At 46.9% G+C, this 23,286-nt stretch overlaps 8 protein-coding genes across 10 annotated transcripts; 4 read left to right on the plus strand and 4 right to left on the minus strand.

Moving 5' to 3' along the window:
- Window positions 1–535: 535 nt before the first annotated feature.
- LOC128254558 (coiled-coil domain-containing protein 93) lies at window positions 536–2,987 on the minus strand. The gene is given in 9 exon segments (XM_052983699.1): window positions 536–1,195; window positions 1,261–1,349; window positions 1,351–1,375; window positions 1,434–1,543; window positions 1,545–1,793; window positions 1,854–2,156; window positions 2,333–2,462; window positions 2,521–2,729; window positions 2,790–2,987. Coding segments are annotated over 9 exon segments (1,788 nt in total). The 5' UTR covers window positions 2,874–2,987; the 3' UTR covers window positions 536–606.
- Window positions 2,988–3,030: 43 nt separating this feature from the next.
- On the plus strand, window positions 3,031–5,346 carry LOC128254556 (protein arginine N-methyltransferase 5). Of its 2 annotated transcripts, none has more exons than XM_052983696.1 (6): window positions 3,031–3,504; window positions 3,552–4,011; window positions 4,077–4,242; window positions 4,314–4,476; window positions 4,532–5,043; window positions 5,105–5,346. In XM_052983696.1, exons 1-6 carry the CDS (start codon window positions 3,126–3,128, stop codon window positions 5,258–5,260), a joined length of 1,836 nt encoding a protein of 611 aa, XP_052839656.1. In that variant the 5' UTR covers window positions 3,031–3,125; the 3' UTR covers window positions 5,261–5,346. The 2 variants fall into 2 exon arrangements, with proteins under 2 accessions (XP_052839656.1, XP_052839657.1); XM_052983697.1 differs by having other exon boundaries at window positions 3,567–4,011.
- On the minus strand, window positions 5,343–10,803 carry LOC128254550 (kinesin heavy chain). The gene is made up of 4 exons (XM_052983687.1): window positions 10,187–10,803; window positions 8,647–9,106; window positions 6,191–8,070; window positions 5,343–6,091 (listed from the first exon to the last, which is right to left on the minus strand). The coding sequence occupies exons 1-4, from the start codon at window positions 10,331–10,333 to the stop codon at window positions 5,651–5,653; spliced, it is 2,928 nt and encodes a 975-aa protein (XP_052839647.1). The 5' UTR covers window positions 10,334–10,803; the 3' UTR covers window positions 5,343–5,650.
- Window positions 10,804–11,140: 337 nt separating this feature from the next.
- Window positions 11,141–16,761, plus strand: LOC128254897 (uncharacterized). 2 transcript variants are annotated; one of them, XM_052984253.1, is made up of 4 exons: window positions 11,141–11,642; window positions 11,702–11,825; window positions 11,880–15,713; window positions 15,767–15,908. In XM_052984253.1, exons 1-4 carry the CDS (start codon window positions 11,295–11,297, stop codon window positions 15,775–15,777), a joined length of 4,317 nt encoding a protein of 1,438 aa, XP_052840213.1. In that variant the 5' UTR covers window positions 11,141–11,294; the 3' UTR covers window positions 15,778–15,908. The 2 variants fall into 2 exon arrangements, with proteins under 2 accessions (XP_052840213.1, XP_052840212.1); XM_052984252.1 differs by having other exon boundaries at window positions 11,880–16,761.
- A 396-nt stretch (window positions 16,762–17,157) lies between these two features.
- Window positions 17,158–17,860, minus strand: LOC128254794 (protein lin-32). The gene has a single exon (XM_052984095.1). It carries the CDS (start codon window positions 17,848–17,850, stop codon window positions 17,245–17,247), a length of 606 nt encoding a protein of 201 aa, XP_052840055.1. The 5' UTR covers window positions 17,851–17,860; the 3' UTR covers window positions 17,158–17,244.
- A 1,642-nt stretch (window positions 17,861–19,502) lies between these two features.
- LOC128254821 (uncharacterized) lies at window positions 19,503–19,984 on the plus strand. The gene has a single exon (XM_052984131.1). The coding sequence runs from the start codon at window positions 19,722–19,724 to the stop codon at window positions 19,875–19,877; it is 156 nt and encodes a 51-aa protein (XP_052840091.1). The 5' UTR covers window positions 19,503–19,721; the 3' UTR covers window positions 19,878–19,984.
- Window positions 19,985–20,454: 470 nt separating this feature from the next.
- On the plus strand, window positions 20,455–21,218 carry LOC128254809 (uncharacterized). Its single transcript, XM_052984118.1, has 2 exons — window positions 20,455–20,838; window positions 21,091–21,218. Exons 1-2 carry the CDS (start codon window positions 20,557–20,559, stop codon window positions 21,121–21,123), a joined length of 315 nt encoding a protein of 104 aa, XP_052840078.1. The 5' UTR covers window positions 20,455–20,556; the 3' UTR covers window positions 21,124–21,218.
- Window positions 21,219–21,257: 39 nt separating this feature from the next.
- LOC128254680 (isocitrate dehydrogenase [NAD] subunit gamma, mitochondrial) lies at window positions 21,258–22,551 on the minus strand. Its single transcript, XM_052983896.1, has one exon. The coding sequence runs from the start codon at window positions 22,473–22,475 to the stop codon at window positions 21,333–21,335; it is 1,143 nt and encodes a 380-aa protein (XP_052839856.1). The 5' UTR covers window positions 22,476–22,551; the 3' UTR covers window positions 21,258–21,332.
- Between the last annotated feature and the right edge of the window lie 735 nt (window positions 22,552–23,286).

Genomic DNA, 23,286 nt, shown 5'->3' on the forward strand with positions numbered 1-23,286 from the left:
AAGGCTGAAGACAGGAAGTGGGCCACAATTCTCATTTTTCCCGTCCTCCACCACACGTCTCAATGTCACTTGTTGAATGGAATTGATTGCCACGCAATAAAATGTAATTGCAATGGCTCAGCTTGAATTCAATGTTAAGGTGCAAGGACATTAATTAACCGCAAGCAGCAGCTGCAGTCCAGCAATCCAGGAGCATAGCAGTCCGGGGTTCCTGAAGTGGCTCTGATTGCTCGGCATGCCACTAAGCGGGCCGCATATTAATTAGAGCACCAAATGGAACGAAAGAAAGTGTGCTGACAGCAAGGCAAATATGCAAATTTCACCAGCTGCATGTGGGATGCTCAATCACACAGCGACTGCTATATGGAAATAAACTGCTGACCCTGCTGGAGTGACAGGAATTCCATAAATACTCGAATATATGAAAAATGAGAGGGACGACAGGGCCAAAGGTTAAAGTTAAGCTTGACAAATGTGCGATGAAAATGCTTGGATAAGAACGTTTCGATTGGATTCCTGGATATTGCACTACAACTGGGGCGATAGAATTTATTGAACGAACTCGCTAAGAGTGTTTCGTGTTAGCTAATCAATAGTTAAAATGGGCTAGGACTGGGTCCTGCTCCTAATTGACCTGAGCTCCTGCTGCAGCTGCTCGCAGCGCTGGCACTCGCGGGTGAGCTGCTTGACAGCCAGGGCATACTGGCGTTGCAGTTCCAGCAGCGATTGCAGCTCCTCGTTCAGCTCGTCGCGACGCATCCGCTCCTCGTTGTACTTATGACGCACCTTGTCCTGGGCGCTCTTCACCCCGTCCACAATGGACTCGAACTGGCGGATGAAGTCCTCGCGGCCGTGCGGACTCATCATGCCCTCGTTGTAGGCCTCACAGATGGAGTTGAGGAGGGCCAGCTCCTTCTCCAGGTAGCGCTTCTTGTCGTTGAGCGTGTTGTACAGGGTGTAATATTGCTTGGTTTCCAGATGTTTGCCGCTCATTTCGTTGTGCAGTTCGTGGAAGCGTCGCTGGTATTGGGCCAGCTCTGTGCGATCGGGTATGGCATCCAGCTTCCGTTCGATGGCCACAATTCCGCGGTTCCGCTTGGCCAGCTGCAGGCGCAGCTCCTTCAGGCGTTGCTCCTCGCCCGCCAGGGCTGCAGCTTGAGTCTCCGCATCTTGGGCACTAAATGCTTCCAGGTCGCTGTGAAATTAAATGGCTATATAATAATCTTCCACTTTGGAATTGGTTTCGAATGAAACACCTACTCGATTTGCTGCTGAAGGGTGGCCAAATCGGTGCGACAAGATTCCTTAAATTCCGCCTCGCTTTTCTTCAGCTCTTCATGTTGCTGCAAGTAAGTTTTGAACCTTTTCAAGGAGCCTAAAATATACATTAAAGTACAAATAACTGATAGAATGCCTTATATTCTTTAACCTACTTTGGATCTGCATTATCCTGCGTTTCCTTGTGTGCTTTCAGCTCAATTTTTATGGTATCTAATTGCTCCTCCGCTTCCTTGGTCTTCTGGTTCTGCTCCTTTTCTGCCTGCCTGCAGTTGTTCCTTGTCCTTGCAGTAGCGCTTTACTTTGTGTTCCAGGGCAATTTTGGCCGCCTCAAGACGTTTCTGTTGATTTTGTGCCTTAAGGTCTTGAGCATCCGTTTCCATTTCCAGCTTAAACTCGGCATAGTGCTTTTGCAGCTCTTGCCGCGCTGTGGGATCGAGATCGATTCGTTTCTGAGTGCCCGTTAAGTCATCTTTTGCGAGGGATAAACTGCGCAGATACTCCTCCAAATCGAGCTGCAGATAAAAGGGAACTCTTTAATAGGGAATAGGATTAAGAAATGAAAGAAAACCCACCTCCGCCGTTTCCCCAGGACCCTGCTCTACCTTTCTTCCAGCGCTGCTCTTGAGCATTGGTCCTGGATCTCCGTATTCCAAGAGAGTAAGTCGCACACGGGAGACATCATCATCATCCCCAGGAGATTCCTGGCGCTCGTACAGCCTCCTGGGGCCGTACAGCTCCTGAATGGCCTTGATGTGGGTGGAGGCCAAGCGTATCTTAGTGAGATTGTCCTTGTCGCTTTTGTACTGATAGTGATTGTGGAACTGGCCAATGGCGAATCTCTTCAAGCGCTGGCCACGCTCAGCTCGATTTTCCACCTAGAAAGGGAATTATTATAAGTCTAGTCATTTAACATTTAAAGAGTATACTTTATCAGAAAATTGAAATGGAAATTTTGTTGTGTCTTAAAATTAAGAGCTTCAAGAATTTTGTGTTGCCTCAGTGCTATTGAATTGACCGCAACTGTATTCTTATAGTTGTGTGGGTGACTTACAGAGGTCTTCACCAGCCACTGGATGACGGGATGTATGGCCAGGAACTCCAGACCCTGCACTTGATGTGGCTCCAGGCTATGTGGACACTTCATGTCAATCAGGACAGAGACAATCTTCTCCACCAGAGCTCTGGAAATTAAGTGATGCAAGTGATTTTGTACCCGAACCCTTCTATTGTATATCTCACATCTTCTGTCCTATGGAGAGACTTTCGTGGAAGAGCAGGTCCACGTCCACACCGTAGTCGCAGCACTCGATGCACCAGGTCATGCCACCCACAACTTTATCGAAGGCGGACAAGCCCTTGATGCGGGCCCGGTAATATCCCGCTGCCACCAGGATGTCGAAGGTGTCCTGCTCCTTGGCCGTGGCATCCGAGTCTTCGCGACGCTCCACCTTGGATGGGAATCGAATTTGGATTAAGGACTCCCGGCAGGAAGAGCTCCGTTGACTCACTTGCACTTCACGCCCATCCTCGTCGTAACGGGTGCCCAACTTGACATTTGGCAGGATCTTGGAGAATACATCGCGGTTAGCCATGAACAGCCTGAATTACATGCTATTGGTGGCCCGGAAGCTATTGCTTATCATACAAATTGGGGAAAACACAAAAATGGGCAAACGACGACACAAACAATTGTCAACAATATTGGGTGAAATGCAGTATTCTGCGGCTTTGGCGCGGCGGTCACACCATTCGGTCCATTTGACTTCTCGTGACGTACGGTCACACTCGCACCGGTCACCGCATTTTTTGGCCTTTTTGAAGCGGCGCAGTGCAAGTGGAGATTTATGATGTCCTACTACGTCTGCCTGCACCAGGAGGGCGTCAGCAGCATTCCCAAGCTGATCGAGAAAGCCTACGCGAACAACTACAATGTGGTGGCCACCTCCATCAACGCCAACATGGTGCCCTTCGAACCGGACGAGTCGGATCCCACATACCCGGCCACAATCCTCAGCGCCGTGGACTGGAACTCCAAGGTGATATTCACCATGTCCGACGTGGACGTGGACTCGCCGAACGCCAAGCTGCGCCAGCACGCCCGGGAGGTGCTCCTGCGGGACGTGGCCTGGGCGGAGCACCTGCAGAACGTGGGCAGCGTGATGGTGCGACTGCGCGGTCCGGAAAACGCAAATCTGGCGGACATTGTGCGGACCAAAACGAAGGGTACGGATCTGGCCGTTGGAGCGGAAACTGTAGCCACTTATTCAAAGATCTCTTCCCCCTAGGCAACTGGTTTATACAGGTGCCCATCACCAATCCCGAGCTGGCCACCTTCGAGCACCGCAAAGATGCGTCCGCCGAAGATGTGACTCGTGCGGAACACAATGACCCATGGCACTGGTGGAACAACCTGCGAATCGCCGTCAAACAGAGCACCAAGGTGAAGGTTGTAATCGAGCTAAACGACTCGGATCGACCCAGCAAGGAGACAGTACGTCGCTGGTTGGGCGAGCCCATCGAGGCCATCATTATTCCATCCTCCCTGTTCGTGAGGAATCGCTCCAACTACTGCGTGCTGAAGAAGGAGTGGCAGGTCATCATTGGACACTTCATCTCCGTGAGGGCCAACATCATCATCTCCACGAATCCCACCGATAAGGCTTTGTCCCAGTATGCAGACTATCTGAAGAAGCTAATCAGTGAGAACTGCGACACACACATGCTAAACAGGTGCGTGTCATGCTAGGAATTTGTTAACTTAAATACCTATTGTGATAAACTCCTTCCATTTCCAGCTATGAAAACATGCTGGAGATCCCATTGCAGCCACTCTGCGATAATCTGGACAGCTATACCTATGAAGTATTTGAGACTGATCCCGTCAAATACAAGCTTTACCAAGACGCAATACAGGCGGCTTTGCTAGATCAAGTCAGCGATGAAGAGGCCAAAACCAAGTTGGTAAGAGAATGTCTCTATTCTAAATGTAAAATCAAAGTCTATATTCTAAATTTAAAAATGTTCCCCTCTAGACAGTGGTCATGCTGCTGGGTGGCGGACGCGGTCCTCTTGCGCGGGCTGTGTTCAATGCAGCTGAGCTGACCAAGCGCCAAGTGCGGCTTTACATTATAGAGAAGAATACCAATGCCATTCGCACGCTCTCCTATATGGTTAAAACACTTTGGGCCAACAAGGGTAGGAAAAAGAAAAAACTAAGAAAAATAAAGCCTAATTCCCTTTAATCCCATAGACGTTCACATTTTCTCCAAGGATATGCGTGACTTTTCGCCTCCCGAGCTGGCTGACATAATGGTGTCCGAATTACTCGGTTCCTTTGGCGACAATGAACTCTCACCCGAGTGTCTGGACGGAGCTTTGAAGCTGCTCAAACCGGATGGCATAAGCATACCCTACAAGTCCACCTCGTACATTAATCCCCTCATGACGGCTGTGCTGCATCAGAATGTCTGTCAATTGGTATCCACTGTGCCTGCCTTCGACTACGGCTATGTGTCGCTGCTAAAGAATATCTACCACATCGATGAGCCACAGGCCTTGTTTGAATTCACGCATCCCAATCGCGCGGAGAAGATAGACAATACTCGCTGCAAGATGCTCTCGTTTACTGTCAAAAAGGATTGTGTGCTGCACGGAATCGGCGGATACTTTGATACCCATTTGTACAAGGACATCTGCCTGAGCATCAACCCGCTGACGCACACGGCGGGTATGTTCTCCTGGTTCCCTATGTTTTTCCCCACGGTGAGCAACGTTTAGATCCTTTGAAGGTCACCCATCTAATGTTAGTTATTTATCCTTTTAGCGTCCAAGGACTCTCAAGGAGGGCCAGACCATTAACATCAAGTTCTGGCGCTGCGTGGATGCGACCAAAGTGTGGTACGAATGGCAGGTGATCAGCGATTCCGAGGAGTGGGAGCGCCACAACATATGCGGCACTGGCTACAACATGCGACTGTAGCAGCAGGAAATGCAACACCTTGTAGCCAAATGATCCTCAATACTTTTTTTTGAACTGAATATAGAATCAAACCGAAGCGACCTTAATTTGTCTGCGACTTTTATTTAGGTTTATGTTTGAAAAGTTTATAAATACTCTTAACGTACATAGATGTCCTTACATATCTGTGGGTTTTATTATTTTCGGTTTGTAAAATTTAGTTAATTTCCGGTTTCCTCTCATTTATTTAATTAAATTATATGTATGTATATTTAAAGCGCTGCACATGATCGCGACACGACATCTCTCTAAGCGAAGGCAATTATCAGTTATGTTAAGTATGTATAACGTAATCGATTTAGTTTAGTTTAAAGCGGAGCTGAACTGGGCGGCGACGGGTGGTGATCGGATCTACGAGTGTACAGCATTAGCCGGGGCCAGCGGCGCTCCACCGCCGACGGCGCCACCTCCACGGATGGCGATCGCTCCCTGGCCGGCGCGGATCGGCTTGGCGATCTGTGCCTGTGGGCCGCGCCTGCCCAGATGCTTCTGTCGCACCGCCTCCTTGATGCGGTCCACCTCGTACTGGTAGCGCTTTCGGTCCCGCATGGCGCCCTCCTTTGCCTCCTTCAGCGCTGTCTCCAGAGCCTTCACCCGCTCCATGGTCGTGCGCAGGCGCTTCTCCAGCTTGGGCAGCTCGCACCGCAGGTCGGCGTTGTCCCGCACCAACTGCTTGTGCACCTTGGTCAGCTGGTCGAGGTTGTTCTCCAGGAAGGAGATCTTCTGCTTCTGCGCAAGGGATCCACCATCCTCCTCGCTTTCCTCGTTCACCACGTTTTTCCGGATTCGTTGCTGTTAGAAAACAAAGGGAACGAATGAGTTAAGAGTTTGATGACTTTAACTATGTAAAGGAAGAGATAGATGGATGCTTCAAATCCACATCAAATGTACCTGCAGGTCCTGAACAAACAGCTTTCGCAGGTTGTGCAGCGTCTGTAACTCCTTGGTCACTGTGTCCTCCAGTCCCTTGAGGTCCTTGCGAGCCTGTTCGCGCCGGTCGTTGGTGAGGATGATGTTCTGCAGCTCGTTGGACTTCTCGGCCTCCTCCTGGCGCACCTTCTCGTAGTCGACCGACATCTGTTGGTGAGTCAACAGCAGTTTCTGATGGACATCCTTCATCTCGTCCATTTCGTGCTGTTTGGCGGCAATCTCGTCCCGCAGCTCGGACACCTGGCGGGTGTGGGCCTCGCGCAGCTCGTCCATCTGGGAGTCGAACATGGAGCGTAGCTCCTCCGCCCGCTGTTTCTCCTCGGCGTTCACGGCGGACACGTGCTCGGCGGCCTTCAGTTTGGCGCACTCCTCGCGCAGCGAATCGATTTGCTCCTCGAGAGTACGCTTCTTGTTCTCCGCCTCGCGCATCGACTCCTGCAGCGACTTCATGCGCGCCTCGTGCTGCGAGATGAGCAAGCGGTACTCGCCCAGATCCCGCTCGTACTCGGAGATCTTCTTGTTGGAGTCCGACTGCAGCGATTCCATGTTGGCGCACCGCTGGGCAATGTTCTTCGCCTCCGTCTTCATCTTGCTGATGTACAGCCGAGCCATGGTGAGATCCTCCTCCACCTTGCTGGCATCCGTGCCAGCCAGAGCACTCATCTTGAGGTCAATGCCGGAATCGCCGGGGGCGATGGCCTGGCCCACTTCGCCCAGGTCTCGCAGCAGGTTGGTCAGCATTTCGGTGATGCGCTTTTTCTGGTGCGAGGACATGTCCTTGAGCTGCTGCAGCTCCGTGGAGGCGGCACTGAACACAGACTGCTTCTGCTGCAACTCCTCGTTGAGGGCGTCGATGTCTTTGTTCTTGTTGTCGATCTCCTGCGACTTCTGGTCGTAGTTAACAGCCAGCTCCTCGAGAGCCTGGAGCACCTCCTTAACCTCTTCCTTGGCCGACTCGTTCTCCTGCTGGATTCGCGCCATCTCCGACTGCAGGGTCTCGTACTCCCTCCGAGCGTTGGCGATCAGCTCCTCCTGCTCCATCACCTGCTCCTTGAGCTGCTCAGCGTACTGGCTCTGCTGGTTGATCTCCTCGTCCTTGTCGTCCAGCTGCTGGTAGAGCCTCTCGCACTCCGTGGCCAACCTGGCCTGCTCACCCGCGGCCACCGAAGCCGACATGTTGGCAAGGGCGGTCCGCTGGGCAACTAACGCGGCTTCCGCCGCTGCTGCCTGCGCCGCCTCCACTTCCAGATTAGGCGTGCTTGCCTCCATGAGATCCTCCATGTTGATTTGCTCTTCCGCCTTGACGGTCTCGCCCGCTCTCCACCGCGCCAGCTCGATCTCCAGCTTCTCCACCTTGCCCTTGAGCCGGCCGTTCTTCTCCTTCTCCTTCTCGTAGCGCCGCTTCCACTCCTCGGCAGTGAGCTCCTCGTTCACGCAGACCACGTTCTTCACGGTCTTGGCTCGTCGGCCAAAGTCCAGCGTGGACTTGGTCTCCGACTCGTTGAAGCTGGCCGGGGAGCAGCAGATGACGATGGTTGTGCGTGCGTTGCCTCCCAGCGACTCTTGCAGGATGCGCGTCAGCTTGGAGTCGCGGTAGGGGATGTGCGTTTTGTTGCCGTCCGCCAGGGCGGAGATGACATTGCCCAAAGCCGACAGCGACTTGTTGATGTTCTTGGCTTCATCGAGGACAGTGCCCTCGGCTCCTGTCTTGGAAACCTTCTCGGAACCGGCCAAATCGACCAGGTAGAGCTTGCCGGAGAGCTTCTTCTGGTTCTCCAAGTTCTCTTGCTTCACATTGATGAGGAATACTGAGTGCGATCGTGAGGAGTGCTCGTTCATGTCTGAAAAGAACGGAACAATGGTTACTGTGATCTAGAACATAAAATCAAAGCAGTTGGGATCAGAGCAAAGAACTGGAATCCAAGTAAAATTTTAATTTACAAAGTTAATTATATCCTTAAATTTTTTCAAGAAGTAAACTGCAGAGAATATGATAAAAATAATTATTTTAAACAATTTTAGTAAATATTAAAAAATCTACGAAAGAAAAAGTGTAAGTTTGCTAACAGATAATTGAATAAAGTGACTAATTAAAATATCAAGTGATCTCATGTTTGTACACTTGTAAAATTTAAGCACTGGCACTATAACACTGTCCTCTTAGTTATTTTGTAAAGTTTTTAAGGCAAATTTTAGGTCAATGTTGGCTATGGGTTTTCGAACAAAATTGTAATAATTACATAAGACAGCAATCTTGTTTAGAAATTTGTATCATATATTTGCCAGATCATAGATAAGGCAAACCAAAAACTTTGTAGCTGCTATATCTTTTTCCTCACTTAATCAATTTTTTTTGCATTTCAATTACAGATTCTTGGCTGACATTGTTCGGACCCCATTAGCGGGTGGAGACTCACTGGTCACAGCGATGTGACGGTTGGATTTTCCCTCCTCGATCACCTCGAAGACGTCCTCCGGCGAGGAGACGAACCGTTCCGTGGCGCCCTTGACGTACGGCACCCGGTTCTTGTCCTCGTGTACGCTGAGGTTCACCTTGGAGACGTCCAGCAGATCCCGGATCTTGTCCATGTAGATCTCGTAGTAGGAGACCTTGATGTGGAACTCCAGGTTGACCTCCATGGCGTAGATGTGGTTGAAGATGTCGTTGACGATGCGCGGTATGATGCCCTGTTTCACGGAGTCCCCGATCACGCCCTCCATCGTGTGCGTCTTGCCGGAGGATGTCTGGCCGTAGGCGAATATCGTTCCATTGTAGCCGGCCAGGACGTCCGTGACGATGGACTTGGCCGCCTCATTGTACACCTTCTCCTGCGAGGCATTCGGCTTGAAGACCTTGTCGAACAGATAGACCTTGCCCTGCGGACGGAGGGGATTATGTTTTTGGTATAGTATACACATATACACATACATATACATATATAGTTGTACCAACAGTTGCGGTGAAATTTCTTTCGAAGATTTAATGCCCCTTCCCGCTTTCCCGCTGACTGCTTTCAAATCATTTTCAACGCATGGCCGCGAAGCAGATTATAATTATGAGCATTAAGAAATGGTAAGTGGAGGGGGGAAGAATAGTGAATAACGAGCGGCGGAAGAAAGACAGAGCGAGAGAAAGAGAGAGGGAGAGGGCGAGATGGAGAGTAATGGAGGTTCATACATATATTAGTAGTGCTGACTTTTTGGAACTGGTTCAATTGCCCAAGTTTTTACCAGGAAAATGACGGACTACAGCTGGTCAGCACTTGGCGGAAAAGCGGAAAACTCGTAGCATACAAACTAATCACAATTCATGTCGAATACAAGCAATACAAGCGAATTCCATTGCCTTCAAAGTTGCTCTTATTGTTTTTCGTTCTTTTTTATTATACAGTTTGCGTGCATGACTCACTGGTGGCGGCGGCGGGAGAGGGTTCGGGAGGGGGAGTGGAAGGCGGTCTCGCTGTGTGTCTATGTGTTTGTGTGTGGAAATGTAAGTGAGGTAAGCACTGGAGGCGGACTGGAAACTCTAGAAAAGCGCATATTTATGCGGCCCAAAAGAATGGAACACCCAACACCCGCTTTTAGCAGAAAACCTTCTAGTGGGTGGTCTTCCCTCTCCCTTGCTCTTGCTGTATGCCGCTTACACACCCTATTCCTTGCGGGGGAAAATCAATTTAATGCAAAGCAATATTGATTTGGAGTAGTTTCTAATGATGAAACATATATTTTTGTTTTGCTTTGTGCAATTATTCATGGGTAACTTTAGTGCCTCTCTCTTTCGGTTGGCGTTCCAATTGGTCGGCAATTTTGGGGAAGGGGTAAATGTACGCTAATAGGCATGACGTCATGGCACGGCACGCAGAGATTAACGCATAACACATAGGGAAATCGGGGGAATAAAGGGAATCCCGAGAGGATTGGTGACTTGTAAAACCGATCTAGAATCAGACAACATACCGCTATGGATATGCAGTTCTCCTCCACATTGTTGGGGAACTTGACCACGAACTTGGAGCCGGCCTTTTCCTCGCTGTCGTTCAGCGGTCGGAAGCGGCAGACCACCTTGATGCTGTCCTCGGCGGGAATCTCGCGTTCCGCGGACATTTTCACGACGGAGTTGGCTCTTTCTGGCGGAGATTTGCACTGGAGCTCTGGGCGCGACCTCTGCGCATGCAGCTGTTTACGTGGATGCGAGTCCGCGAATCACTACAGCACTATCCGGTACTGGCACTGCCCGCGGGATTTACTGATTCCGTATGCCCGTCTTTTTCCTTTCCGTTCCACCGCTGCTTTTCCGACTCCGTCGCACTCGCGAAAATTGGGTTGGGGGCGGCTCGAATAGATGCAGTGAAAATTTTGTGGTTATACCAGACAGAGGGGTCGATTTCGATCGCAGGAGATCGCGGATTCGGTCCTGGGTGCCTCGTACGGATTTGCACTGTCCCGGAATGCTTAAGTGCGGCCGTTAAATGCACTCTCATACGTCAGTGGGTCGGAATTTGTGGCACACAAAACTTGACTTTATTTGCCTATTTTCGCGTTGGCCAGTGTGACCGTTCTGGATGCCACGCTTAATACCGCTCGAGTTGGTGGATAACCTACCAGGTTCATTTTCCCGAAAATACTAAATATACCGTTATTGGCTGTAGAAGACTGATAGATTCCCAGTTATCCTTGCCAACTGTAACGGAAAATTAGGAACTGTTTTTGTTAATAAATCACACAAGAATTCTTTAAAGTAAAAGGGTTATTACTAGGATTTTATTGAAACCAATTGAATGGAGTTTTAAAATATAACAGTTTGGACACTTTTACACAATAGTATAGTAATCACTTAAACGAATAATCTAAAAAGGATATATCGAGGGTACATATACGATTTAACATCAAATTACCTTTAAGTTAAGTTAAGTTTCGAGTTGTACGTCAAAATTGCTTAGGCTTGAGGCCAACAAAAAAATAGTTCCAAGTTGATGTTCCTGCCATTTTACCAATAGCAGCCAGACAGGGACAACGCTATGTTAGATTGATCACCTAGAAGGACTGCGAGGGACAAAGAGGCAAGATGGCACCCAAGGGTATGACCTCGCATTCGAAAATGGAGCGCTTAGAAAGGACCCAAAAGCTTATTCGTCTATATCGATCCAACGAATGCTTGTGGAATCCCAAATCTCCAGGATTCCATAGTGATTCTGTAAAGGAGGACGCTTGGCAATGGATTACGAGGCAGATGAAATGCGGCCTAACGCCTGACCAGGTGAAACTTCAGGTGTTCAGTCTCCGAAACTACTACTCCAAAGAGTGCGCCGCCATCCGGCTCAGTCAGCGTAAGGGGTTTAGTTACGCCCCCAGACACTCTTATTTTGAGGACCTTCAGTTCTTGGGTAACCTGGATTTCGAGGAATCGAAAGAGGTATGTGGTCAAATAAAATATATACCTAAAAGTTTACCAGGAATCTGCCTAACTCGTAGTGCAAGGCCAGTTTCAGTCAACTCAATTGCCTTTTGGAGGATGTTTTAGTTCTGGACGATTGTAGCTCCATTAAAGCCAATTATCACCCCGCCTTTTCGGAGGCCACATTCTGCGAACGTGAAGGTGGGTTTGCCGGGCAGAAAATATAACTATATTTTACACAAATTTTTCTTATAGCTTACTTAACGCATTGTTCCAGCGGTTACACTATTTACAATATGATATTAGAACCAGAGCCGGATCAAGAAGAACACATTAGGAGTTACAAAGAAAGAGCCACCTCCGGCAATGATCGTTGGTATCCCACGACCTATTGTGTCCAGTGCAACCAAAATGAAGGTGAGGATGGGCACAGCCATGGAAGAGGTCAAACTCTGATTGCACGTTCCGGGAGTAGGAGTTCTTTGGAAGGGGGAAAAAATCCGGTGACAATTAGTCATGATCAGACTCAAGCTCATTTAGAAACGGTCATTCAAAATCGAAACGGCAACCCAAATCATCAAATAGAGGCCGAGAGTCCATATACACCGGAATCTCAATCCGAATCCGGCAGCAGACAAAAGCGAAGCGAGAATCTGAAACACCCACACGTTGAGTATCCAAGCTCTTCGACAAACAGGCAAAAAACTTCTCTAAGAACCCAACAAAATGGCGTGTTCGTGGATATGGGTAACTGGGATGGTGAAGAGTCCACCAATAATGTAGTACCAAGTGATAATTGGCCAGGTCCCAGGCTGTGCGGTCAACACCGCCAGAAATATGTGCCCAGGGGTCGAAAAGAGGTGCCTGACGGTCGAAAGTCCGGCAGCGGAAGGTGGAAACGGAATAACGATGCCATCTGCAGGAGACTCCAGGATCGGTTGGCGAAGCAGGAAAATCCACATGGCAGTTACTTCGAAGAAGGAGACTCCGATCAGGACCAAAACTGCAGCTACAAACATAGCGATCGCCGGGAGTCGGGAGAGGATCAGTTAAATGTATTGCTATTAAAAAAAAACGGTCAGCAGAACGATTCAGCCCGAAACAACAACAACGAACCGATTTCGGATCAGGGTAACTACAATAGCAACCAGCCAGTTGAAAATCAATGTTATTGCTCTTATTACCAATCAAATCCAAATCCACAACGCTGCGAAATCTATGGATGCCAGTGCATGTACTGCAATCGATCTTTGGCTCCAGCCCAAGCAAACTACTATCCACCTCAACAGTTTGATCAAAATGCCACAAATTTCGGCCAAACTTGTCCTCCACCAAATCAAGCTTATGAAGAAATGGAAAATGAGTACGGACGGGGTGCATACGCGAATCAACCAATCGTTTACTGCATCAATGCAGAGGACCCAAACGTGTGGATTCCGGCTCAGTCCGCGTGTTGCGCTCCAAGTCCTGCACAGATGCCCATGGTACCACTATCAGGCAATGGGACATCACCATCAACTTATCCATCAAATGTACACTCAAAATGTCAACCAGAGTCACCAATAGAGAACTATGAGTTTGTAGAGTGTCCTGCCTTTAAAAAAGAACCACGATCTAAGGACCAAAGGGAACGATCGAACAGAGGGAACTACCAAACACAAGACAGAGCTGCTAATTTAAATGAAGACTCTCTTGCCAGTCTGGAAAACCCAATTTACGATGAGCATGCACATCGAAGGCAAATGCGAAATGATCTGCAAAAACGACATCGTAAAGTAATAGATCAAGAGGAATCGTTTAACAAATATGGAGAATATCCTGCTCGAGGAAGAAGGCGCGATTATAATGATGAGAAACCTCCCCAAAAGATTCGAGATGGTCAACCTCAGATGACTAAACGATGTGACGATGTGAGGTGTCCAGCTAACAGGCACTATCCAAATGAAGAACGCCCAAGCCAAAGGAGACCTCGCAATGATGATATGGTGGTTAGTTACCCCAATTCCAACTATGAAGATTACACCCCTCCTAGGCCAAGGAGAGATCGTACCGAGAAACCAAACCATTCAAAAGTATACCAGCTTCAAACCGACGATTCCCAAAAAATAGAGTGTTCGGCATACGATCGCCTTAATCCCAGGGAAGACATAAATGCGATGAGAACAAGACCATCTACAAGGAATCGCGACTACGAAGAGGAGGAAAAACCAAGTTCCAAAAGTAAATCCCAAGGTCAAGAGACAAATCACCCAGATAATGGTTACTATAACGAGCCGAAGCTTAGTCCCAAGACAAGAACCAAAGATCAAAGCAGGGAAGATAATGTAAAACCCAAGAAAAAATCAGAAGAAGAACCTAGCAACTCAAAACGGCGAAACCAAGCAAACTGCAATGACGAAACCTGCCCGTTTGGGGGCTATAAATTAAGGCAGGATAAAGATCGAACCGGACGTCAAGCAATAAATGCTCAAGAAATTATAAACTCAAAAGTTGAAAATGGTAAATATAAAAGATCCAGAAGAAAAGACTACGAGTGCAATGATGACACGTGCCCATATGCAGCTTTTGCAGGCGTCCATAAAGAAAGGCTGAGAAAATCTACCCAAGAGCGTGGCGAAGATGAAATGCTACCGAGAAGAAGGTATAGAAGTGAGCCAACGAACAAAACTAAAGATCACGAGAAAGCTAAGAATGAATTTGAATCTTTTGGGAATGCAGGAAATAAAGCTCCCGACGATTGTGATGATTGTGAATGTGACTCGGATGATAATGAATATCAAACAAAAGAATATAGGAATGATAACCTCGACTATGATATTAGCCCTGAAGATGGTCGACCCGCCGAAAGGATCAGCAAATATTCAAGAAGGGAGGAAAAGAATGTACCAAATAAAAATAATGAAAGAACTCCGAGGGAATACCGCAATGAAAATAAATACAGAAGTATTGGGCGAACAGCGATGGAGTGCAGGTGTGATTACACTGATTCCGATGGATATGACGCCAGTAATGCCTATAATGAATATCCCTTGAGGGAGAACCGATACCGAACTCATATAGAATCAAATGGATATGATAGAGCACAAGCTAATAGAAGAGACAAAAGGGGTAAGGGCTATGATTACTACTCCTCCGAAAGCGAGGATCAGGCGTATATAAAGTCGGATAACCAAAATAACAATCGAACCCGAAATAAAGAAAATTTGGCTGTGAAAAAGAAACCATCTTTTTCGAGGGGACCAGATATATTGGACTCAGAATACGAATGCTTCTGCAGTGAATATGTGTTTCCAGAAACAGACAGTAGGTATAAAGATTCTGCGCCAAATAGGAAATCGCAAAATGATCCACCGACTTTGTACAATAACGAAGAGAAGATTCAAGAAAGAACCACTGGAAATATAATCGATTTTGACAACTCCGAAGACAATAGATATGAACAATTCGAAAATAAAAATGAAAATAGATCGCCTGAATCTCCTTTACCAAAAAGGAGTAAAAACGAAAAAAAGATTTCGAATGCTCCTGGAACAGGTGATAGACGGAATAGCAATGATGTTGGGGATCCTGATGAAAAAAAATACTCCAAATCCAAGGATAGTAATTCCAATGACAACATATACTCTGATGAGGATTGTATTTGCGGTCCTCCCAGTGGTCCAAAGGAACCCAAGATAGTTGTGTCAAATCAACGAAAGCAAGCTGGTAGTATATGTAAGGTACTTAACGCTCTAATGGAATGCGAGGTCCAAAAGGAAGAATCGATTGGGAAAGTGAAGAAACCGCCAGTTCAAACAAATGTAAAGTCAAATAAAATCAAGGTGGATCCGAAGGAAGTGAGCACTAAGCCTCGCGAAGCTTTACCCTTGTCTTCTAATGATTCTCAGCCGTCTTCTGTTAAAAATAATCCCTCCCCGAAGATCGTAAAATCAACAAAGGTGCAGTCCAGATCCGCCAGCCCCATTCGCCACTTGGTGACTCCACGCACTCAGCCAGGAGAACCGACCAAGAAAGCACCCGCCACTGCGAAAACTGGAGGACCATCCAGTGCTAAGAAACCAACTATGGACACCAATGCAGCTGCCAACAGCAAGTTGCCCTTTGACCTAAAATCGGCCGCATATTTTATTTGCAAATTACAGGACGAAGGTAACAACCATAAGTACCTCCTTGTGGTGCCGAAGAAGCCGATTGGACGACCCGATGGCCAACGGATGGGCTCAGGACAGGCGTCTGGCAAGCAGCTGCACTGCCAGCGGCAGTGCTCCGGCTTTCAGAGCGTGTCCTGGACCAATCCGTCGCTCGCGAGCCAATCGCAGCGATCTCAGCAGTTCCCGCCCAGCGAGGAGGGTCTCTCCGTTCTGGGTTCCTTCTCGGTTCCGCCCCTCCTGGCCAACACCGCGCTGGGCATCATCAAGGAGCACCTCAACAGGACAATTATGGCGCCGAATCCGGGGGTGCTTCCTCTGCGAAAGATGCGACGCACACTACTATCCAGGCCAAGAAGACCCGTTCTTCGGCCATCCCACAAAGCCAACGCCCCCATCCTGGACGAGAACCGAACCCTTCTGCTCACCAACAATCCCTTCCGAAATTTGACCTTCGGCGACAACCAGCGCGAGGTGATAGTCCTGCATCCACCGGACCCCGGCTTTCGGCCCTCGAAGAACTCCTTCAGCAAGGACGAAGTGGAGGTGCAGCACATCACGGTCCAAAGCGAGGATCCCGGTGTGAATCCAAAGCCACCCAAGCCACCTATAAAGCCCAAGCAAAAAGTCCCTCGGTGATCAATCTGTAGTTGTTATGTCCTTACGCACATTTTTTCGGCCATCCTGGCCATCCTCGAATCATATAAAGAACAGCACCCAACCGAAGCCGCAGGACTCAGCTGCCTTTTATTCAATGAGAGGAGTTCTGGTCGAGGAATCGAGGGGCGTTACGCTTCGCCGCTTACTTTGGTGGCGGTAGAGTTTCGGGATCGTTTCGGGGTTAGACCAAAACTTGACATTCTCCTATCAATGAACTTTTTCACCAATTAATTTATGATCGTTTTCGGAGCCATTGAGGCGTAGCCAACAATCCGATGGCCAATTGAATCTAGGGTACTTGAAAATGAGGGCTATAGTAGGGGGATGCTTAAATTTAAAAAAACAAACGAAGGGTTATCTGAGAATTTCTTTAAATCCCAAAAATTAAAAAAGTTTTTTTCTAAAAAAAGCTGGTTTCATTATTTGCAACGATAAACTTTTTTTTTAATATTTTTAAATATGGAAAGGATATATTAGAATATTGTTTTTTATTTTCACCATCATCACATGACCTCGAGCCGGCTTACAAAAAACTATTTACAAGTGGAAAGCATCACAAAACCCACTTTAAAAAATGTTTAACCAGTTTTTTGTTTCACTCTTAAGTTTACTCTGACTTTGACTCTTTTAAAGTACCAAAGAAATGTTAATGGTCAAAATAAACAAAAAACATAAAGTTTACAACCTCATTTAATTAATTTAACTCAGTTTAATTCATATTCCATTTATTTCATTTATACCTTTAGCCTATTCAACAGTAAGAAAAAAATCACAAAGCTTAAATCTAATAGAGAATGATTTTAAGTATTCATCTATGATAAGGATCCACCGCTCAACCCGAAGCTGCTTTCACTGCCGCCGAAGATGGTGTAGGCGGCCGCATCCACCTCCACATCACCGTTGTTGAGGAGGTCGCACAGTGCCAGGATATAGGACTGGGCCATCTGGAGGGTCTCGAACTTGGACAGCTTTTGGTCGATGGAGGGCGCAGGCACCACTTCCCTCAGACGATCGAAGGCCTCGTTCAGGCCATTCATCCGCTTTCTTTCCCGGGCATTGGCCGCCTGTCGTCTCCGCTTTTTGACAGTGGGACTGAGGTTGGTGAGCTCACTGCCTGAATAGCTCTTCCTTCCATCCGATCCCGTGGAGCTGGTGCTACGCCGCTTGGTCTGCTGTTCACTGGTATCGGAGGGGATCTCCAGGATGGTCGCCAGCTCAGGTTGTGCTCCGCCTGCGGCATCCAGGAACTGCCATTCCGGCGACAGGAAGGCCGACTGTCCATAATCCTGCGAGGAAACTGCGGTCTGCGGTGTGAGGTTATAGTTGGGACTGCCCAAGTACTGAGAGCTGCCGTCCTCCTCGGAGGCAGACGAGTAGTAGTAGCTCATGGCAGATCCGCGCGGCCTGAAAGTTTCCATGCAACTGAAACGATCCCGAGTCGCTGCGCCACAGTCAACCCCCGCGAAATGCGTTCTACAAATATTTTCACCGCCGTGCTGACCAAGTTTGTGTAAACGGCCCGCAAATGACCCCTGGCCCCAGGATCCTCGCACTTATTACCATATAACCCGGCCGAAAGGATCTCCCCGAGGAGCAGGGGTGACTTTGACCCCCGGCCGCACACTTAGGGGTTAGAAGTTTGCCTCTCCACCTCTCTCTCTCTCTCTCTCTCTCTCTCTCTCTCTCTCTCTCTTTCTACTTTTTGCTTGCCCACCTACACTTCCAAGTACTGCCATCTCTTTCTCACAGGGCACGCGTCATATCTTGCCAAATTGGTGCTATCATGCCATGTGATCTTCTCCTCTGCTCTGTTCCCCGTAATTTGTGACTTTCACGCTCAACGGCACACACGAGTGGAAGCGGGAGAGGCAAAGAGAGGGAGAGGTGGCGAGGATGAGCTACTGTACTGAATGGCAGGGCCATCAATTAACCCGCTGGCGAGCTGCATTCTGGCTCGCGTCTAGTGACCATATGTTGCACCGACCCAACTCGGCTTAGGAACCACCATATGGTCGAGGCGGCCCAGTGGTTGTCTTTGGTCCTGCGAAGGTAGTGTCCTTGGTGAAAACACGACATTTGCCGTCTAGTCAGTTGTCGAATCAAACGATTAACTGACAAAGAGCAAGTATCCCACTATTAAATGGCTATGAAAAATATATCATGGAATGATAATTACCTTGTGTTTGGTGACTATAGATTTTAAGGGATATTTTGTTACCCATCGAAATTCACTCATCAATAAAATAATTAATTCTACAAGGCTTTGAAGCATAGCTGAAGGCTAGTTCTAAGTAAGACGTAATTTTACATTTTCCAAAAACAAGATTCCCTATAATAAAACAAAGAAAAAGTTTTTAAAAACATTTTAAAACGGACCTTAAATTTATTCTTATGTTAAATTTAAACAGTTCAGGCTGGAGATGTACTAGCTATAAAAAGTGTAACATAAAATAGTTTACATACAAAGTCTAATTTAAATTAAATAAAAAATTAAAATAATAAATATTAAGTCAGGACCTGAAAATTACTTTTTAGTTAAAACGCTAAGCAATTAGTTGTGCCTTTAGTTATCCAAATTTTGAATAGGAAAATATAGAATAAACTTAATTTTTTTTAACAAAGCTTCAAAACTATGTGTTTAACTTTAATGTACTAGTTTTTGTTTTAAAATTAAAGTATAACTCAAAATTGTAAGTACACCCATTTTGTACTTAATTACTTGATAGATTTCGTTTTGTTAGATTCCGACTCCCAAAGTATTGTTTTCAAAAATTCAGGTTCAAAAAATCCCTAAATTGGGTATTGTCTGTTATCAGTATCCATTAATTTCCCTCCTTGTTTTGGCATTACAGCGTAGCCAAAGTGAACCAGTTTGCGCATGCACCGCCAGTGGCAGGAATCCCCTGAATCTCCTTGTTATCCTTGTCCCACTTCCCCATTCTCCCGCTCTCCTCCTTGCACTCCCACTCTCTCTCTCTCCCTCTCTCTCTCCCTCTCTCTGGTCGGCACTTGTTTTGCTCTCGTTTTGTTTTTGTAGAGAAATTCGAGACAAGGACGAAGAGGAGCTTCGGGTTTTGATACAGCAACAGGATTGAATATAACGGGAGGCCAGCCAGCGGAGTGTTATCATTTAAGGAAAAGAGTTCGTGGGATAAAAACAGTGTGCAGTTTATCAGCAGATTCGATACAAAGGACTAAGCTTATCAGGACATTATTGCAGTGAAAAACAGACAGACTGCATTCAGAAGCCGCTATAAAAGCCACCCAATCACTCATCACTCACCCACGCATGTGTCTGTACTTGGGAGTCGTGGAGCACCTGCTGGATGTGGTGGCCTACTGCATGTGCCGTGTCCTGGAGCTGTCCCTGTTCACCTGCATGATGGTCTGCGGATCCCTAAAGGCCAAGCTCACCCATGGACCCACCAACGAACTGGAGCAATGACCAGGACACTACGAGAGCTGCTAAAAATGATGTGTGTGTGTGTGGGTGTGTGCTTTGGTTCAACTAAAATTTATTAAAGAAAACTTTTCTAGTGGCGAATAAATTACAACCGCTATGTGTGTGTAAACAATTGTCTTTCCTTCTTGTTAACCGGGAATTGAGCCATAACTCAAGATGGCCCACGGCAAGGATTTACTCCACGGCTCCCAGAATTTTTGCCTTTGTTTATCCTTCGGCTCCCTTTCGCTGTTTGTTTGTGTTGCGGAGTCGTTTATCGTACTTATTAGCCGGGGTAGGGATTATAGAGGAGGCACGTTGGCCATTTGCATGATGATAAAGTATCGACTGGGGCTTACACGGCCCTACATGCTGGGCAATTGTGTTGTGGCTTTTGTTTTTGGCGCCTGCAAATATGCTTCACTTCTGGCCAGACATTTTATTGCCACCACCCCCCGAATATCACCCAGAATAGGTTCTACTCCGGTATTTATGTAGTTGTTTACAGCCTACGGCTGGGAGCATAAATTTATTCAAATTGTACGTGCAAATGGGAGGACATAACGTTTATTACACACCCGCAGCAGGCACTTGGAATCTGACTTTTCAGCAACACACAAGTGAAGTTTTGATACATTTTTGATAGCTCTATGACAAAATCACACTAAATTGCCCCCGGATCATGGACAGCCCAACAATACTACGCCAGAAACCACAGAAACTTCCTAAGATGGTGGAAGATCTACCCAAATTAGCCGAAACGGAGAAGGTTATTATCAATGAAATGGATGATCAGGCCATCGTTTACGATTACATGAAGTATCCTAGTAAAAAAGCAAAGGGCAAGTTGTTCAAGAAGCCACGGAAAACTGTTTCCTTCAAGACGATGGTGGAGCTGGTGACCTACACGGACAACTGGAAGATGAGGATGAGCGAGAGTAAACTGCGCACGGAGGAGGAGCAGGTGCGATTACGGGCCCTAAGCCTAGTTTTAGGCGCCCAAAAACAAGTATTTCCGATGCATATAGGCCTTAAAAAACTTATACAAAAATGAATATTTTTAAATTAATTTAACTAATTGTTTTTAAAATGCAAGATTCCTATATACGCCTTCCTTTTCTCTTTTTTTTTTTTGAGTAGTTGGCTGGAAAGTTTTAAGTGTTTCGGAAATATTTGTAGTACTAAGCAGGTTATTAACCGAACTTTTGATCCCCAGCTCAAGTATAACCTGAAGCGTCGAAACTCCTGATGGCTGTCGATTTTAAATAGTTTAAAATTGTATAATGAAAGTAATTTGTTTTGGTCAACGATTTAGTAAAGTTAATGTTGGTAGTGTTGGTTAAACATTTCTTTTTTTTAATTTTAGGAAAAGTTAGCCTTTATTCTCAATTTATTATTAATCTAGGAAAAACAGATTGCGTTCGATGTTGCAGCGTTCACCGCAGGTTTTTTCCTGGCTTAAGCCATACCCAAACTTCGGCAGCGCAGATTGTTGACGATGTTGCAGATGACGTACTCGCCGTTGTCCTTGCCTCCGAACTCCTGGGTGCGGATACCCTCGTCCATGGTGCGCAGCATCTCGGACCATAGAGCATCCGCGCACTTGTCGTGGCCCAGGTGCTGGAAGAGGTCCACAATGGTGGCCACGATGCCATAGGCACTCAGGGTGGCATAGTTGGTCAGCGAGAGCTTCGTCTGCAGGGGCTTGAACACGGCATGGTGATCGCCGATCTCCACGGCACTGAAGAGATTGGCTCCGCCACACACTCCACTGCAGATCGTGGACAGGAAGGTGGCATAGCGATCGCTGGCGAAGAGGCAGTCAAAGTAGGCGGGGTCAGTGATCAGCCGGCTGACGGCCTCCTCCACCTCCATGAGCTCCAGCTCCAGGCAGTGTTTGTAGTCGCAGTGCATCTGCGTGGCGGCCTCCACCAGGGAGCCATCGCTAATGGGCCACTCCTTGGCCTTGTTGATCAACGTCACCCGTTTCCGGCCCGCCTTGGCCGCCGCAGCGAAGGCGTGCTTTAGGTACTTCTCATTGCTCTTCTGGGTAACGACGGACAGGGCCTCGACCACACCCTTTACGGGTGAATACTCCAGCTCGCTGTAGTTGCCCATGTTGTTTTGGCCAATCATCTGGATGTCCACGCCCGGAAAGCGGCAGTTGAATCCGGGAAAGCTGCGCGTCCGGGTCTTGAACACATACAAATCCAGATCGTTGCTGATCTTGAGCGCCTTCTCCTTGGCCGGCCCATCCGCCTGGATGTCCACGTGGACAGCGGATCTGTTCCGCAGCACCGAGTTGAAATACTCATCGTCCTGTCCCGCCTCGATGATCTGCGTCTCCACGGGCACCCGGCTGCTCTGCAGCAGCGACGTCACGAACTGGGCTCCTTGCTGGCCGATGATCGTGCTGCCCGTGAGCAGGGTGACGTAGTTGATTCCGCCGTACATGGACTTGGGCAGCAGCAGCTTGTCAAGGGGTCGTGCCGCCATTCCCTTGGCGTACGCCGCTCGCACACTGCCCGTGATGTTGACTGCATCGGCGTATTGGCGGACACTGATCCTCGACAGCATCCGGGAGCTGCATCTACGGAGCATTTTTGTTAGATTTCAACGGAGGAAGAGTCCTGCAATTTTAACTAGTAAGTAAACAAATGATAGGAGTCGCCTTGCAACTTGATCATATGTTTTTCCCCCCTTTTTTTTTTTTGTTTTAAATATTTTATTTATTTAATTTTATTTAAACATTTAAAAATATATGTTTAAAGCTGAAAGCTAAAGTTAAAGGTTTAAAGCTAAGGCTAAAAGTTAGATAATCATAAACTTAAGAACAAAAAAGGGTTTTGTTCTTAGCATATAAGCTAATGAGAATCCTTATTCCGGTTTTAAAATACATTTTGAATCTTAGAGCAAAATCTGAAAGTGTTAAGCGAATTTATATAAAAAAAAATCACCTTACTTAATTTAGGAATTTCTTTTTAAAAAATCTTCATTCGTATCTTCATTCATCTTTCTAAATGTTTACCATCTATAGATGACAATGACATCAGTTATTGGTTAATTTCGACTTTAACCGTTCGTAAGTGCTGCCTCTCTATTTTTTAGGGATATTTGGCCTTTAAAAGTTAAGCACATATTTTTGCTGCAATGGAACAAAAAAAAAAAGCAAAATTGGTATACTTTTTGTACTTTGAAGAAAGTTGTTTGTTGTCTATCTCTATATCTATATTCAATTCAATTTAAAATTTGTCTGAACAAAAAAAATGTTTTGCTTGATTTAAATGCTGGCCGAATCAAAAGCGGAGATTTCCAAATTTTATTTTTATAGTGTAGCTAATTAAATTTGGACGAGTTTATAAACACATAGCTGACAATCACGATACTCCTAATTAAATTAAGACCAGTGCAA

Source organism: Drosophila gunungcola (genome assembly GCF_025200985.1).
Source record: "Drosophila gunungcola strain Sukarami chromosome 2R unlocalized genomic scaffold, Dgunungcola_SK_2 000006F, whole genome shotgun sequence".
NCBI classification, from domain to species: Eukaryota; Metazoa; Arthropoda; class Insecta; order Diptera; family Drosophilidae; genus Drosophila; species Drosophila gunungcola.

Bases quoted from the DNA above. Each gene is read 5' to 3' on its own strand.
- LOC128254556 (XM_052983696.1), top strand. From the start codon at position 3,126: ATGATGTCCTACTACGTCTGCCTGCACCAGGAGGGCGTCAGCAGCATT. The intron at 4,012-4,076 runs GTGCGTGTCATG...TTCCATTTCCAG, and splicing joins GACACACACATGCTAAACAG to CTATGAAAACATGCTGGAGA. The intron at 5,044-5,104 runs GTGAGCAACGTT...TTATCCTTTTAG, and splicing joins TCCCTATGTTTTTCCCCACG to CGTCCAAGGACTCTCAAGGA.
- LOC128254550 (XM_052983687.1), bottom strand. From the start codon at position 10,333: ATGTCCGCGGAACGCGAGATTCCCGCCGAGGACAGCATCAAGGTGGTC. The intron at 8,071-8,646 runs GTGAGTCTCCAC...CGTTCTTTTCAG, and splicing joins CCGTCACATCGCTGTGACCA to ACATGAACGAGCACTCCTCA. The intron at 6,092-6,190 runs GTACATTTGATG...GTTTTCTAACAG, and splicing joins TGTTTGTTCAGGACCTGCAG to CAACGAATCCGGAAAAACGT.
- LOC128254897 (XM_052984252.1), top strand. From the start codon at position 11,295: ATGGCACCCAAGGGTATGACCTCGCATTCGAAAATGGAGCGCTTAGAA. The intron at 11,643-11,701 runs GTATGTGGTCAA...CCTAACTCGTAG, and splicing joins ATTTCGAGGAATCGAAAGAG to TGCAAGGCCAGTTTCAGTCA. The intron at 11,826-11,879 runs GTGGGTTTGCCG...TTTTTCTTATAG, and splicing joins CACATTCTGCGAACGTGAAG to CTTACTTAACGCATTGTTCC.
- LOC128254794 (XM_052984095.1), bottom strand. From the start codon at position 17,850: ATGGAAACTTTCAGGCCGCGCGGATCTGCCATGAGCTACTACTACTCG.
- LOC128254821 (XM_052984131.1), top strand. From the start codon at position 19,722: ATGTGTCTGTACTTGGGAGTCGTGGAGCACCTGCTGGATGTGGTGGCC.
- LOC128254809 (XM_052984118.1), top strand. From the start codon at position 20,557: ATGGACAGCCCAACAATACTACGCCAGAAACCACAGAAACTTCCTAAG. The intron at 20,839-21,090 runs GTGCGATTACGG...TTTGATCCCCAG, and splicing joins TGCGCACGGAGGAGGAGCAG to CTCAAGTATAACCTGAAGCG.
- LOC128254680 (XM_052983896.1), bottom strand. From the start codon at position 22,475: ATGCTCCGTAGATGCAGCTCCCGGATGCTGTCGAGGATCAGTGTCCGC.